This window comes from Pelophylax lessonae (assembly GCF_965119305.1).
Source record: "Pelophylax lessonae genome assembly, chromosome: 1".
NCBI classification, from domain to species: domain Eukaryota; kingdom Metazoa; phylum Chordata; class Amphibia; order Anura; family Ranidae; genus Pelophylax; species Pelophylax lessonae.
In genome coordinates, this window is record NC_138768.1 from 655,838,408 (window position 1) to 655,853,642 (window position 15,235).

General features: G+C 42.3%; 1 protein-coding gene across 3 annotated transcripts in view; it reads right to left on the reverse strand.

Annotated features, from left to right (window-relative positions):
* INPP4B (inositol polyphosphate-4-phosphatase type II B) overlaps positions 1-15,235 on the reverse strand; it is a 944,562-nt gene that overhangs the window by 908,573 nt on the left and 20,754 nt on the right. For all 3 annotated transcript variants that reach the window (XM_082244155.1, XM_082244154.1, XM_082244153.1), the window contains exon 2: positions 3,266-3,310. In XM_082244155.1, the coding sequence (XP_082100281.1) occupies positions 3,266-3,310 (45 nt within the window). The remainder of the gene's footprint in view (positions 1-3,265; positions 3,311-15,235) is intronic.

Below are 15,235 nucleotides of genomic sequence, written 5' to 3' on the forward strand. Positions count from 1 at the left end.
GGTATCCTTACTCTATCTTTTTTTTTTTTCTACTAGGGTCTCTTTCACTCCCGTAGTGCGTTGAGCATTTCATGCACCTAGGTACAGAGTCAGTCTATCTTCCTTTTGTTTGGCCTTCAGTATCAGATCAGAAACTTCTAATACACTAACACTAGAGGATGATCAGCACAAAGAGGTCTACATGCCTGTTATACAAAATAACATTTTTCCCATTTACAACTTTGCTTTCCAAGACAGAAGCACTTAGCACCCCTACCCATCTTTGGATATTATGAGTGAGACCCCAGGACGCTGGGACCAGTGTCTCAGTTTCCAGCAAAACCCCTCTCTGTAAACCAGCAGTTCTGAATGCAAAGCCGACTATCTTTTTTAATTATATCCGTTTTTATTTTATTTTTTTAACTATAGCAAGAGCACCTCCGTGCACTTTAGCAGATGCACGGAGGTGCCATCAGTTTTTCATAGCATCCCCACGCATCAGCATGTGTGGTGCATTTTTGCATGCGGCAAACCACATGACGCGGTAATGGTGCATCTCACAATGATGAGACATAAATAAATAAATATTATCAGTTTCAAATAAACTTTCTAATGATTTCTACTGGTTTTGGGTAGAGCATTTTGGTTCCTTTTAGTCCACCTCACCATAACTAAATACTTTCTCATATATTATGATTACCACTTCCAGGCAACAAGTGAAATCGGTGAGCTGTACTGAAATTACTGTAGATTGTTTGCTCAATTTGATTGTTTTGAGTCTGATTTTTACATTTCTAATTTCAAACACACTGCACTTTAGCAGATGCACCGAGGTGCCATCAGTTTTTCATAGCATCCCCACGCATCAGCATCTGTGGTGCATTTTTGAATGCAGCAAAACACATGACGCGGCGCAACCTAAATAAGGGTCAGGGAGGTAGGGTAGCTCATTGAATGGACTGTTAGTGCTCCTACCTGTCCCTGGTTTCCCTGGTTTGTCTCTCATTTTGGTCTTCTCTATATATATTTGTATATGAAATGCACTTTTTTATTTTTCAAAAAGTGTTTTCCAGTGCTATACCTTTCATCCAGTTTCTAAATTGTTACCATTTATAAACTTCAAAAGCCAGTATAAAGGAATAGTAGTGGTAAAAAAAAAAAAAAAACACAACAACACTTGAAGCAGAAGCAGATATCCTACAGAATGACCTGGACAAAATTACAAAGTGGGCAACGACATGGCAAATGAGGTTTAACGTGAAGAAGTGTAAGGTTTTGCACTTGGGGACTAAAAACATAAAAACACAATACACGTTAGGAAGGGAACCCTTGGGGGAATCAAAAATGGAGAAGGATCTGGGATTCTTGGTTGATGATAGATTAGGCAACAGCATGCAATGTCAAGCGGCAGCTGCCAAAGCCAGTAGATTATTAGCATGCATAAAGAAAGGGATGTATTCCAGAGATAAGACTATAATCCTTCCACTTTATAAAACTCTGGTCCGACCGCATCTGGAGTATTCTGTCCAGTTCTGGTCGCTAGTCCTCAGGAGGGATGTGTTGGAGGTGGAGAGAGTCCAGAGAAGGGCAACTAAACTGATTAGGGGGTTGGAGGACCTTAATTATGAAGAGCGGCTGCAATCGCTTGATTTATTCTCCCTGGAGAAGAGACGTCTGAGGGGGGACATGATAGCAATTTATAAATATCTTAATGGGGTTCTCAGCTTAGAAGAAAAGCTGTTCAATCAAAGGAATTGCATGAGGACTCGAGGACATACAATGCGATTAGAGGAGAAGCGTTTTAACCTCAGGCAACGAGGAAGGTTCTTTACTGTTAGGGCTACAAGATTGTGGAATTGTCTACCACAAGAGGTGGTTTCTGCGGGTAGTATAGTGGCTTTCAAAAGACTCTTAGACGTACATCTCAAGGATCAGGACATTAAGGGCTATGTTAGATGATTACAGCCACACACACCTACACAGGTTGAACTGGATGAACTATTGTCTTTATTCAACCTCACCTACTATGTAACTATGTATGTAACTATGTAACTTGTGGGTTTAACTAATAATTTTTTGTATACTTCTCCTTTATGGGAGCATGGCAGGGGGTGTGTCCCATGTCTACATAATTTTGGTAATAGGTGTCCCTCAATTCCCATCAAAAAAAAAATGAAAGGGGTTTTGGCTGCTGTACCTGTTACAAGCATACACAACAAATGCTCACATACTGTATATCTGAACAGAGACGTAATGGGTTTTCCTGCATCACCAGCATGTGCATTCCAAGATCAACAGATTAATGAGAAAAGATGGTGGATGGACTGGTGCACTAACACAATACCTGGTTGAAAACAAACAACTACTACTATGTATGCCATATTCCCTGTATTTATTACACGCCTTCAGTTTCAATTTTCACCTTTACAATTAGGCATTCTGCAATGTTGATTACATAATTCACCAATCGGCCATTCACCAATTGTAAACACATAGCTAGCTGTTATTTTTTTTGTAACAAAAAGTACTAACTACATTCTGAAAAATATGCATACATTTAACCTGCCACTAGCATAACAGCATCACAAAAAAAAAAAAAAACACAACACTGTGGGGTTGATTTACTAAGGCTACGTTCACATCTAAGCGCCGCTATTTTTACAGGCACGTTTGTGTAGGCGTTTTTAGGTTGACATGTGACCAATGAAAAACAATAAAAAGGCCTGTAATCAGCCAAAACAGAAGCTCATGTACTTTTTTGATCGACAGGCGTTTTGCTTAAGGTGACAGAACACTCCGAGATGTGAACAGGAGCCATTGAAATGAATGGGATTTGGGAAAAACGCTTAGATGTGAACAGAGCCTAAAGCTGGAGTGTGCAAAATCTGCTGGTGCAGAAACCAATCAGCTTCCAGATTTTATTTTTATTTTTGTCAAAGCTTAATTGAAACAAGCTGAAGTTTGAAGAATGTGCAGGCACCGTGCACATCTCCACTAGATCTTGCGCTCTTCAGTTTTAGTAAATCAACCCAATGTATTTGGGTGGTATATAATAACTTTATATTGCTGTATGCTTTAAAATGTTTTCATAAAATAATACCCGCACTAATCTTTAGCACTGTAGTAAAGGATTGTGCATAGCAAGCAGAAACATTTGCAAATTATTGGTGTTGTTCTGCAGCATAGTGCCGCATTCTCAGCACACATTTGGAGGCACACACTTAAAAATATTCATAAACGGCTTGCGCTGATGTATAATGCTCTATGAAAAAGTACATTTTCTTACCAAGAGCGAATTCAAGCTTCGGGTCAGCTAAAGTTCTCTGGATCCCTGTAGATACAGAATCAAGATAAATAGTAATTAAAAAATAAAAAAACTACTAAAGCAGCATTTCATTAGCAACTCTTGATAATTCTTATCATATAAGCATTACTTTTTCTGACCATTCAAGATGCAGGTGAAAAGCACATTTCTTTCTTTCTGTTAGACAGGAAAGGTGGGTGGTGCATTGTGGTAAAGTACAAACCGGAGCTCAGACTACATTGAAAGGACAATAACATCATAAAACTGACTATGTTCACATTTAGAACATAATCATACCTTCTCTTTACCATCCGGTCATGAAGCACTGGCAGATTCTAAGAAAACAGTACAGTGCAAACTGCTCGTACCGAAACACAAAAAGGTAACAGGGTCGTTTTAGTTGCTTTGTTAAGAAAAAAAAGGTGTTGATATTAAAAAATATTTATAATCTGCATTGCTTTTAAGTGAACTTTTAAGTAAACCTGAGAGGTTAAAAATATGGGAGCTGCAACTGCCGATTTGTTTGTAGAGGTGCACGCTCCAGCAGGGCTGCTGTTAGAAATTGCGGGGCCCCGTACAGATGACCTGGCAGGGCCCCCAAGAAAATATTAAAGATATATTTAGCTAAAATTACAACAAAATCACTATTAGCAGACTCAAATATAACATAATTCACATAATTCCTGCTAAATCTAAAAAAAAAAAAAAAAAAAAAAAAAAAAAAAAAAAAAAACTATGTTAGGCCCCTTTCACACATACGGTCCATTCAGTTCATCAGTTCAGTCACATCAAAATGTATCAGTTTTTCATCCGTTTTTGCATCCGAATTTCATCCGTTTTTTTTTTATATTAACTACCAATGCAAAAACGGATGAAAAAAACGGACTGTTTGTCCGTTTACATCTGTTTTTCGTCCGATCCGTTTTTTTCGACAGATGAAAAATAGGGCATTCATCCGTTCCAAAAAAACAGCCATTGACGGAAGTGGATGAAAACGGATGTTAACGGATGATCACATACATAGAGATGCATTGATGTCCGTTTTTCATCCGTCAACGGATGGATGAAAAACGGACCGTATGTGTAAAAGGGGCCTTAAGTGCCGGTTTACATTTATGCGATGCGGGAACGCTGTCAATATACAGCGTGTTCCCGCATCAAATCCACACAACAGGCAGTTTACACTGCCATATGCGATACGCTGGGGGTGTCAATTCAAAGTTAACGACACCCCCAGATCAGATCGCATATCATAGTGTGATCTGAAAGTTCGCACAGAATCAGATCGCACTAGTGTGAACCACCAGGCGATCCGATTCTGCTGCGGACCAAAAAAAAAAAAACAGTCCTGTGCATGTTTCAGTGCGATTGCGGTGTGAATTCAGCCATACAAACTATATGGCTGAATTTGCACTGCACAGACATTGCATGTAATTTTAGGAGCAGTGCGCTCCAAATTACATGCGATTTATGTGATCGCATAAATGTGAACCTGCACTAAGTAAAAATGAAGATGAGATGAGAAAAATATGCAGGCTGGGCAGTTGGAGTTCAGTGATTAGAGAGACAGAGAGGGAGAAACAAAGTTACAAATAAACTCCTGAGCAGAGATAACAGAGCCAGTGCTGAGAGGGGGGCCCACACAAGGGAGGGGATTAGTGAGGGACAACTGTCTCTTTCTCAACAGATAAAAGCTGATAGCAGGGAGGAAGGACAGATCAGATTCAGGTGCTGGAGGAAGATTTCTGTATTTGTTGTCCATCAATCACTAATCCCCCTCTCTGTGTGGGGTCCCCCTGTGTGCTCGGGCCCCCTACAAGAGGGCTGGTGGTCCCCTCCTATCAGCGGCCCTGCGCTCCAGGGCACTTATCCTGATCCACGATTCATTAAAATGTTGAATCACTTACCCGAAACAAGCATGTAGCTAATGAAGTCTGAAAATATTAAAACTTATGGGGCTCTTTCATGTGGGCGGCCAGAAAGTAGTAAAAAATAGGCGGTTGCTCTGTGTTTTTATGCCCCATCACCAGCACGACCACTAACCTACAAGTGGACATGGTGAAGCTCAGATAAGAACATATTGCCATGATGTGGCAGTTTTAATTCTACATAACATGGGTTCGCAATGCAATATTGTCTGGTAATAAAAAAAATAAAAAAATAAAAATAAAAAACAGTCATCAAGAGGTGGCAGCATCACCTCCTGAACGCCTGCAAACCTCGTTTCACTGTCCTCTTATGGGATCCACCATGGATCATTTAAGTGGGGCAGTAAACACTGCCATAAGTGTGAAACGTGCCTTAAATACAAGTTTGCACTGCCAGCTCCCAATATTTTATCCTCACTGGTTTGCTCTAAAACCTATGTCCAGGCAAAACTTTTTTTTTGGAGGGAGTGGAAAAACGTTCAAACCACTGTCATGTTTTATGCCTATCCAGGGCTAGAATAAAAAAGATTTCCTCTCACTTACTGCAACCATTCCTGTCTGATAAAACCCATGTCACTGGGACAGAAAGGGAGAGGAGTCCTCCTCAAAGAACTGGAGAGAGCTGAAAAGTGGTTCTGATTCTTCCCACTCTATCCAAACGTTAAAAAATAATAAAAAAAAAAAAATAGAAAGAAGGTGGTTTGACATTGCATACACTTTAATCTTCTACTTTCAATGTAAGAACACCGTTTCCACAATCACAAGGTGCCATTAAAATGTAAATAGAGGTTGGATGTGAAGGTATTTTACAAAGCCCCACACTTCAGAGGGAATTTAGAAGGGTGGTAGAATTTAGCCAGGCACCACATACTGTACAACAAGGTGAACATCCAGATGCTCCTGGCACCACATATCGAAAGATCATCATTTAGAACAAGTTTTTTAACTACTTGTTTCCTGGGCACTTATACCCCCTTTCTGCAGGCCAATTTTCAGCCTTCGGCGCAGTTGCACTTTGCATGACAATTGCATCATGTCATGTAACACACATGTACCCAAACAAAAGTTTTATAATGTTTTTTTCTTCACACAAATAGAGCTTTCTTTTGATGGTATTTAAACCACCACTAGTTTTGCTAAACAAAAAAAAAAGTGAAAATTGGAAAAAATGGCAAATTGTAGAACAAACTATGAATCTTCGAAAACAGGTAATTTTTCTCCTTCACTGATGAGCGCTGATGAGGTGGCACTGATGGGCACTGATAGGCAACACTGATTGGCAGCATTGATGGGCATTGATAGACTACACCGATTAGCCTCACTGGTGGGCACTAATAGGTGGCAATGGGTGGCACTAACTAGCAGCACTGGTAGGCACTGAGGTAGGGATCAATGTCCCTGTAACAGAAGTTGGTTACCGGCTTTATTCTTTTCTCCTCACGCTAATCGTGGGGAGAAAAAAAAGCCGATAACCAGCTTCTGTTTACTTCCGTGATCAGCTGTCATTGTCTGACAGCTGATCAAGTGGCAAAGGGCACGCTGTGATTGGCCCTTTACCCTATTCTGTGATCAGCCGAGTCCAAAGGTCTTGGCCATCACAGAGTGCGGCGCGCAAGCAGCGCGATCACGGGAGGATGTCTATTGACGCCCTCCTGGGACTGGAAGTCCTCGCTGTAGCCGCCATTCGGCTATAGCGCAGGAGGAAAGTGGTTAACCAGTCCAATCAAATCGCATCTCCTCCCTCCCACACTGCTAAGAGCAGTCACCTTGTGGGTATATCTTGCCACACAGACATAAAATTGTCGCTCAAAAGAAAAACAAAAAAAACAAAATTGGATTGGAAACCTATCATCTTTTATTTAGGCCTTTAAATTTTACCACATGATCTATGGCCAGTCTAAAACTACCGGAGTACCTCAGAAAAAAATACTGTTTATAAAAGAAAAATTAAAAAAAAACCCTCTATATTCGCTAAGCACATATTTAATGCATGTGATTTTACTGTTCGTGCGTATCAGCTACTTTCAAGTAAATGCAATCCTTTTAACCCCAATTTTTAATGCAGTTTCCATTATACAGGGTCTGCTTCTAAGGGTTAGATAAAAGAATGTTAACAGACACAAAAAGGAATGTTTATATGTACAGTTTTCCTACCCCTATGAAAATCAGCTCTTAATACACAAGATAAATAAAGGCCTTTCTCCTGGGCCCAGCAGCAGGAGTAGAAAAGTGTTGTGCTGAATTTAGTTAACAAAGGAAAGATCTTAAGGGGTTACAGGTAAATAGAACCTAAGTCCACTCGCTGTACACATTGCACACATATGCCACAGTCCTTTGTACCCACACAATAGGCTTTGACTACCATGCAAAAAACAAGAGAGTCTAACAGACACATACAACACAAAGCACATTCATTAAAAAAACAAAAAAAACAAAAACAAAAAGAAACAAAACTAAACTCTGCCATATACATCTTCCATTATATTTGCTTTTCAGGCTAGCTCAAAGAAGAACATAATAAAAAAAAGTCAGTGACTGCTTAGCAACCAGCAACTGTTAGGACAATAAACACTTTGGTCTGAAGTAGGGAATGGGCTCAACGTTCGAGTCGAATGCAAGTTCAGCTCGAACATTGGGTGTTCGTCCACCACACAAACAAATGTGGCACTGAGCTCCCCCTAATGCTCTGCACAATTGCAGTGCATTAAGTGCTTGTGATTGGCCAAAGCATGAACCTGATCTATATGCTTCACAGCACAATGTCCTGTCAGAGCCATGATTAGCCAAAGACAGGGTACCCTTAGCCAATCATGGCTCAGGGATTAAGACCACACCCCACACTATATAAGGCTGCTTACACGGCAGCCGTGTGTAGTGTGTTAGTGGAGATTAGGAATGGAGATTAGGCAGGTAGTTTGTGGATTGTGCTTTTATATTTGATTCAGTCAGTGCAGTGTAGTATAGGACTCATTCTTGTATAACACAGTGTACTGCAGTCAGTTTAGTGTAGTACTGTGCCGAGTCTTGTGTGCAGGGCAGTCAGTGTAGTGTAGTGCTGTGCTGTGCTGATTCATCTTGTATGACAGTGCACTGCAGTGCAATGTAGGGCTGATTTTTGTATAACACAGTGTAGTGCAGTCAGTGTAGTGCTGTGCTGTGATTCTTGTGTAACACAGTTTAGGGAGGCCACTGAAGTGTTGGTGTATACAACATGTCTGTCACCCCCCACTGATCCCATTTTTTTCCCCCATTGATTTTTTTTTTTTTTTTGCAACATTAGGTTCTGTTACTGCAATATTAGCACTCCCCCTTCTGTGTCGCAGGTGCTATTAGTTCTGCATCAGCAGTGGGTTTTTTCTTTTGTGGCACAGCAGCACTAATTTTATTTAGGGCATAATTGCTGTCCCTCTTTTATGTCGCAGGGGCTATTCCTTCTGTGTCAGTAGTAGTTATTTTTTTGGTGGTGAAGCAGCATGAATTGTGTTTAGGGCCTAATTGCGGTCCTCCCTTTTGTGTTGCAGGTGCTATTCCTTCTGCGTCAGCAGGGGGGGGGGGGGTTGGCTTTATTAAGTTTTGCTTTACTAGAAAAAAAAGAAAAAAACTTATTGCACCCAAGCAACATATTCCCTTCTCACACTCTATAATGAAAGTTATAAAAAATCCCCCCCCCAAAATAAAAAACAATAAAATGGTTTATAGTGCATAAAGCACAAAAGTATTGCACCCAAGCATCATATTTCCATCCCACGTTCTATAATAAAAAGTTATAAAAACCCCACCAAAAATCCCCATCTTGTCCAAAAGGCCAACAAGGAGAGGCAGACGCTCACAGGCCACTAAAAGAGGGCAAGTAGCCTCTGTGTCCACAGTGAAAAGTGGTGGTTGTGGACATGGTGCATCCTCTGCAGGCAGAGCGCGCTTGTCCTTTTCCCGGTGCTGGCTGCGTTATTGAGGCGCAACATGCAGAAGACTTGGTGGAGTGGATAACTAAGCCGTCCTCATCCTCCATCACCCAGGCTCATACTCGTTTGCCTTCCACCGCAGCTGCCAAAGCGGCCTGTTCCACAGGCTCCTTGTCCCCAGCTACTCCTTCCGTAGCCTCACCATCGTGCTGGGAGGAGTGACCTGAATTATTCGATCATAGTGTCAATTACATGATGCTGGAGGATGCGCAGTGATTTGAGTTCTCCGTTGAGGAAGGGAATAACGTGAGCCTAGAGAGGGGGGTGACAATGACAGAAAAGAAACTAGCAGTTATGTTCCAAAATCTGCAGCATACTGCCAAGTTTGCTCCAGTGACAAGGAGGGAGAGGATGATGAGGTCACTGACCGTACTTGGGTCCCTGAGAGAATAGAGAAGGAAAGTGAGGAGGAGGAGGCAGCACAACTCCAACTCGGTAGGATGTCTTCCAGGGGCCGCTTATCGGCAGCCACTCTACTGCTTTACACCAAAGAGCTCCACAGGTGTAGGGTGCTGCTAACTCCCCGCCAACTTCCAAAATGTCATTGGTGTGGGATTTTTTCAACAAGTGCAGCAGACCACAGAGTTGCCGTTTGCAATCTCTGTCTAAAGTGGATCAAGCATGGCCAGAACATACATACAGACATATGATGACCTGCCAGGCAGTCCGTTGGCAACAGCACCTGAAAGACCCACATCATAATAAAATTCAGATGTGCAGATGTAGAGGATAACATACAGCTTCAAGTCTTAAAGGGATGGTTTTCATTCTCCAGAAACCCCTGGAGTAGTACGTGGCAGGGGAGAGGTTGCTTCAGACAATGTCATCCTTAATGACAGAGGACTCAGAATCTCATGCCTCCTTAAACTTACACTGCAAGGGCTCCCTGAAGCTGCAAAGCCTCCGAAAGGATCCGAGGATTTGTGGTATTAAGGAGAGGGATCATTACTGGTTGGCAACCCTTCTTGATTCAGGTTAGAAAGGTAAAGTTGCAGAGCTCATTCTGCCTTTGCAGAGGAAGCAGAGGATGAAACATCGTGAGGACGCCTTGAAGAAAAATTTGTGTAACACCCTTTCATACACTAGGAGGATACCATTTCCTGGACAACGTGTTTCTGAGGCTTCGTTCAGTCAAAAGGAGGAGGAGTGGTGGAGAAGCTGGCCAGCTGACCGATGCCTTTAAACAATTCTTTAGTCCCCAGCGCCCAGGGCTGTTCAGTTTAAGCAACCATCAGCAGCGTCTGCTGCTTATGGTGCAGGATTATCTAGGGGAAAGAGCAGACTTGGAGACCTTTCCAACTGAGCATCCACTGGGTTACTGGGTTTTGAGGATGGATCACTGGCCAGAACTTGCTCAATATGCAATTGAGCTACTGGCCTGTCCTGCTTCCAGTATGCTTTCTGAATGGAAATTCAGTGCTGCTGAAGGTTTTGGGACAGATAAAAGAGTGTGTCTGTCCACAGACTCCGTTGACCGGCTGACATTTATAATAAAATGAATTAGTCTTGGTTTAACAGCCGCTATCAAGCCCCTGATGCTGATGTATCTGATTGAATTAGCCAGGGATCCCTTGAAGACTGCCTATGCTGCCTATCCTATTCCTGAATCTTGATTACGCTAGCTTCCAACAATGTTTTTGGTTTACGGCACCACCAACACCCAAAGCCCAATTTTTCTTCAACTGTATGACAGATGCATGTCATTTCAATGTTTAGTTCTAATTTTTAACAGCAGGGCCTGTTCCTGCACCCAGCAAGAGTAACTGAGGGGTTACAGTTTTCAGGCACCACCAACACCCAAGGCACAATTTTTCTGCACCTGTATCACAGGTACATGCAATTTCAATGTTTCATTAAAAATAGTGGATAAATCAGTGCAACAATCAAATAATTTAAACTAAGGTGTACACCTATGTATAAGCAGCAGCTATAACAAAATATGCTGATCACCATGCATACATTATTAAATGGTATAAAATAGAAGGTACAGGGCTACTTAATAAAACTATCAAATCTTATGCAAATTATGCAATAAAGTGCATACAACAAATGTAAACTATATTAAAGTGCATCCACTAAATATCTGCAAATATGCAAAAAAGTGCATGCAAAATGTAAACTACGATACAATGTATTGGCAACAAACATCAATAAAGTGCAATGTAGTGCTAAATATGTGCAATAACTTGTGCATAGAATACAAATCACTAATAATAACACGTTGAAAAAAAGTTACCAACTACCATCCTGTCTTTGTAGATAGCTCTTCGCAGCTGCCATTCTTGCCGAATGTCCTAGAACCAGGTCCAAGCCTCCTCACTATGAGTCCCCTTATGGTTTGTGGATGTGCATATATTTCCATACCATGTCATCCTCCCACTGCACAGAGCTGTTCTCCAATGTATCTCCTGCTGGAAACTTAAAAACCTTGGCAGAACACAAGCTTTGGGTGACCTCACTACCTACTGCCTCTACTCAACAGCTCTGGTCTAGCTATTAGAGGGTCTGTTTAGGAATTTATGCCTCACACACTGGTGCCTGCATCGATTCATTCCCTTCAGGTGAGCCTGGCACACCCATCTCCTCGGACAGCACTTCCACATTTTCCTGGGAATCTCACCACTCCCACTCTTCCTCCAAGCTGCTATGGGATGTCCACTCTGCACACTCTTCCTCTAAGGGCCCAAATTCTGCCTGCAGTCTGGGCGACCCCCAGTCTCTGGCCCCTCCACTGCTGCTCCCCATTGGCTCACCTGAAGACGAGCTGTCTTCCAGCACTGGCTCCTTCCAGATGGGGTTGGCCAGGTGTAAGGGATCAACCGGCATTTCAGGGACAGCGTCTGGCTCCTGCTGGGGAAAAATACTTACAGGTACCAGCTTCCTGACCGGGCTGCAGGCCGAGGTAGATTTACAGCTTTCTTCCTCAAAGTTGCCTGGTTTTGCAGGAGAGTCACCAGTCTCAGACTTGACCTCAGCTTTAGCAGTAACTTTAGGGCCTGCTTTAGCCTTCTGGGACTTTCAAGGCTGTCCTGGCCGAGACCTGAAAGAAGATCCATGCTGTTGATGAGCGGCTCTCACTAGCTTGGCATCAGCTTTGTGAGTGGCTTGTTGCAGTGCCTGCACTGGATCCAGGCACTGACTACTAGGCCTCCTGCAGCCAGGACAGATCAAGCATAGCCTCTCCATCCACCTTGATCTATCCGAGGGCAAATCCCCCTCGATGCTCCAACCGGACACTGATATCCACCAAGGTCACCTCCTGCATGTCAGACAACAAGGTCATCGCTGGGTACACACATTCACCATCCGCCATGTTGCTCCTCTCTCTCTGCAAGTAGAGCATGCTGGATCTCCTACAGGGCGTGGCTCCCCTACCAAGCTTCCAGACTGGCTGGCGCCCACAGCTCTGCTAAGCAGGCCTTCTCCTTGCAGGCACAGGCAATACACTGATGGTTGTAATGCACACACTGATTCTTGCAGAACTTGTCAGGACATGCCGTCCTGTGCCTAAGTGACTGGGAGAAAATAGTAGCATTTACTGTGGTTGCCACGAGCAAGAGCACAGGCTGTAACACACGTCATACTGTAGTTAGCAGTGTTAGGACAGCCCTTAACATCAGCAGTGGTTGGGCAACTGGCAGACCTCCCCTCAAGGGCCACAGACAGCCTCCACAGCACTCCATCTCCATCTTCCACCTGACTGTCTCTGCTTACATGACTCATACCGACTTGTGAGTTGGCCTGTCCCCTGCCAGTTCTTTTACTGGGAATTGACTGAGGACCTCATAAATATTCCAAGCAGCTCCTTGTAGCCTCCACCCACTATGTGGATTGAATGGAACAATTCTCCAATGTCCCAAAGAACAGGGGGAGGCACCAGAGAAGCTGCTAGAGTCACCCAGCCCTGAACTAAAGTAACCCTGACCCAGATTACACAGCCTATGCTTAGCCCTAATCCAACTATGTTTTGCCTACTCTAACAGCAAATCTGTTTACAGTGCTTTGAAAAATAATTCATACCCCTTGAAATTTTCCACATTTTGTCATGTTACAAACAAAAACGTAAATGTATTTTTTTAGGAGTTTATGTGATAGAATAAACACAAAGTGGTACATACAAAGTGGCACAAAATTGTGAATTTATATTCAGCCCCCCTGAGTCAATACTTTGTAGAACCACCTTTTGCTGTAATTACAGCTGCAAGTTTTTTTGGGTATGTTTCTATCAGATTTGCATATCTAGAGTGAAATTTTTGCCCATTCTTCTTTGCAAAATAGCTCAAGCTCTGTCAGATTGAATGGAGAGCATCTGTGAACAGAAGTCATAACTATTTCATTGTAGCTCTGGTTGTATGTTTAGGGTTGTTGTCCTGCTGGAAGGTGAACCTCTACCCCAGTCTCAAGTCTTTTGCAGACTCTAACAGGCTTTCTTCTAAGATTGCCTTTTATTTGGGTCTGACCAGAGCACCTTCTTTGACATGTTTGCTGTGTCCCCCACATGGCTTCTCGCAAACTGCAAAAGGAACGTCTTATGGTTATTTTTCAACAATGGCTTTTTTCTTACCACTCTTCCATAAAGGCCAGATTTGTGGTGTGCACGACTAATAGTTGTCCTGTGGACAGATTCTCCCACCTGAGCTGTGGATCTCTGCAGTTTCTCCAGAGTTGCCATGGGCCTCTTGGCTGCTTCTCTGATTATTGCTCTCTGATTATTGCTCTCCTTGCCCAGCCTGTCAGTTTAGGTGGATGGCCATGTCTTGGTAGGTTTGCAGTTAGGTCTTTCCATTTTCAGATGATGGATTGATTGAACAGTGCTTCGTGAGATGTTCAAAGTTTGGGATATTTTTTTTTTTTTTTTTAAACCTAACCCTGCTTTAAACTTCTCCACAACTTTATCCCTGACCTGTCTCGTGTGTTCCTTTGCCTTCATGATGCTGTTTGTTTACTAAGGTTCTCTAACAAACCTCTGAGGGCTTTACAGAACAGCTGTATTAATACTGAGAATAAATTACACAAAGGTGGACTCTATTCACTGATTAGGTGACTTCTGAAGGCAGTTGGTTCCACTAGATTTTAGTTAGGGGTTTTAGAGTAAAGGGAGCTGAATACAAATGTACACCACACTTTTTAGAGATTTGTAAAAAAAATGTGAAAACCATTTCATATTTTCCTTTCACTTCATAATTATGTGCCACTTTGTGTTGGTCTATCACATAAAATCCCAATAAAATACATTTACATTTTTGGTTGCAACATGACAAAATGTGGAAAATGTCAAGGAGGTATGAATACTTTTTCAAAGCACTGTACATCTAGCACACATCTGCTACACTACCATAAAGCTTACAGTGTCGTATGAAATATAAAGCCTAGTGTACAGTGTGCAGTAGCCACGAGTATGAAATATATACCAAAGTGTATACAGCACTGGGAGCAGAACTCAAAACTGCATATCACCCAGGGCCTTGGGAGGCGTGCATATCGCTCAGTGCCTTACTGCATATCGTATAGGGTGCAGGGCTCAGGAGCAAGTATTGAACTGACTCCCCAAGTTAAGGAATTACATTTACTACAGCAAGAGCATTTCTTTGAGGAGGAAAAAAAGAGCTCCTTCATAAGTTCCTTCCATCAAATCAGCAAAATGCCTTAGATTTAGCTATGCATGTAAAGATCAGTTACTCTGATTCACTCAATAAATTGGAAAGTTAGTGAAAATACCACCCCTTGAAGTGAGAAAGATCTGTTGCGGTTTTCAAAAGGCATTATATCGGCATTGCAAAAACAGCCAGTATGTATGGTTTTTCAGGTCTGAGAATTTGGGGGGGGGGGGGGGGGAGGGGGTTGGGGGGTTTGCTTTAAAAAAAAAAAAAATGTATATGTATATAAATACAGTATATTAGATAAAAGGTTTAGCACTGGGGAAGCACTTTTGATAGAAAAGTAGTGCATTTATATACAACTACATAGATCAGACTAAAATGAGGGACAAATGAGGAAGAAGGAGGGACAAAAGGGACTGGGGGTTTATTTACTAAAAGCCAATACACTGTGCACTACAAGAA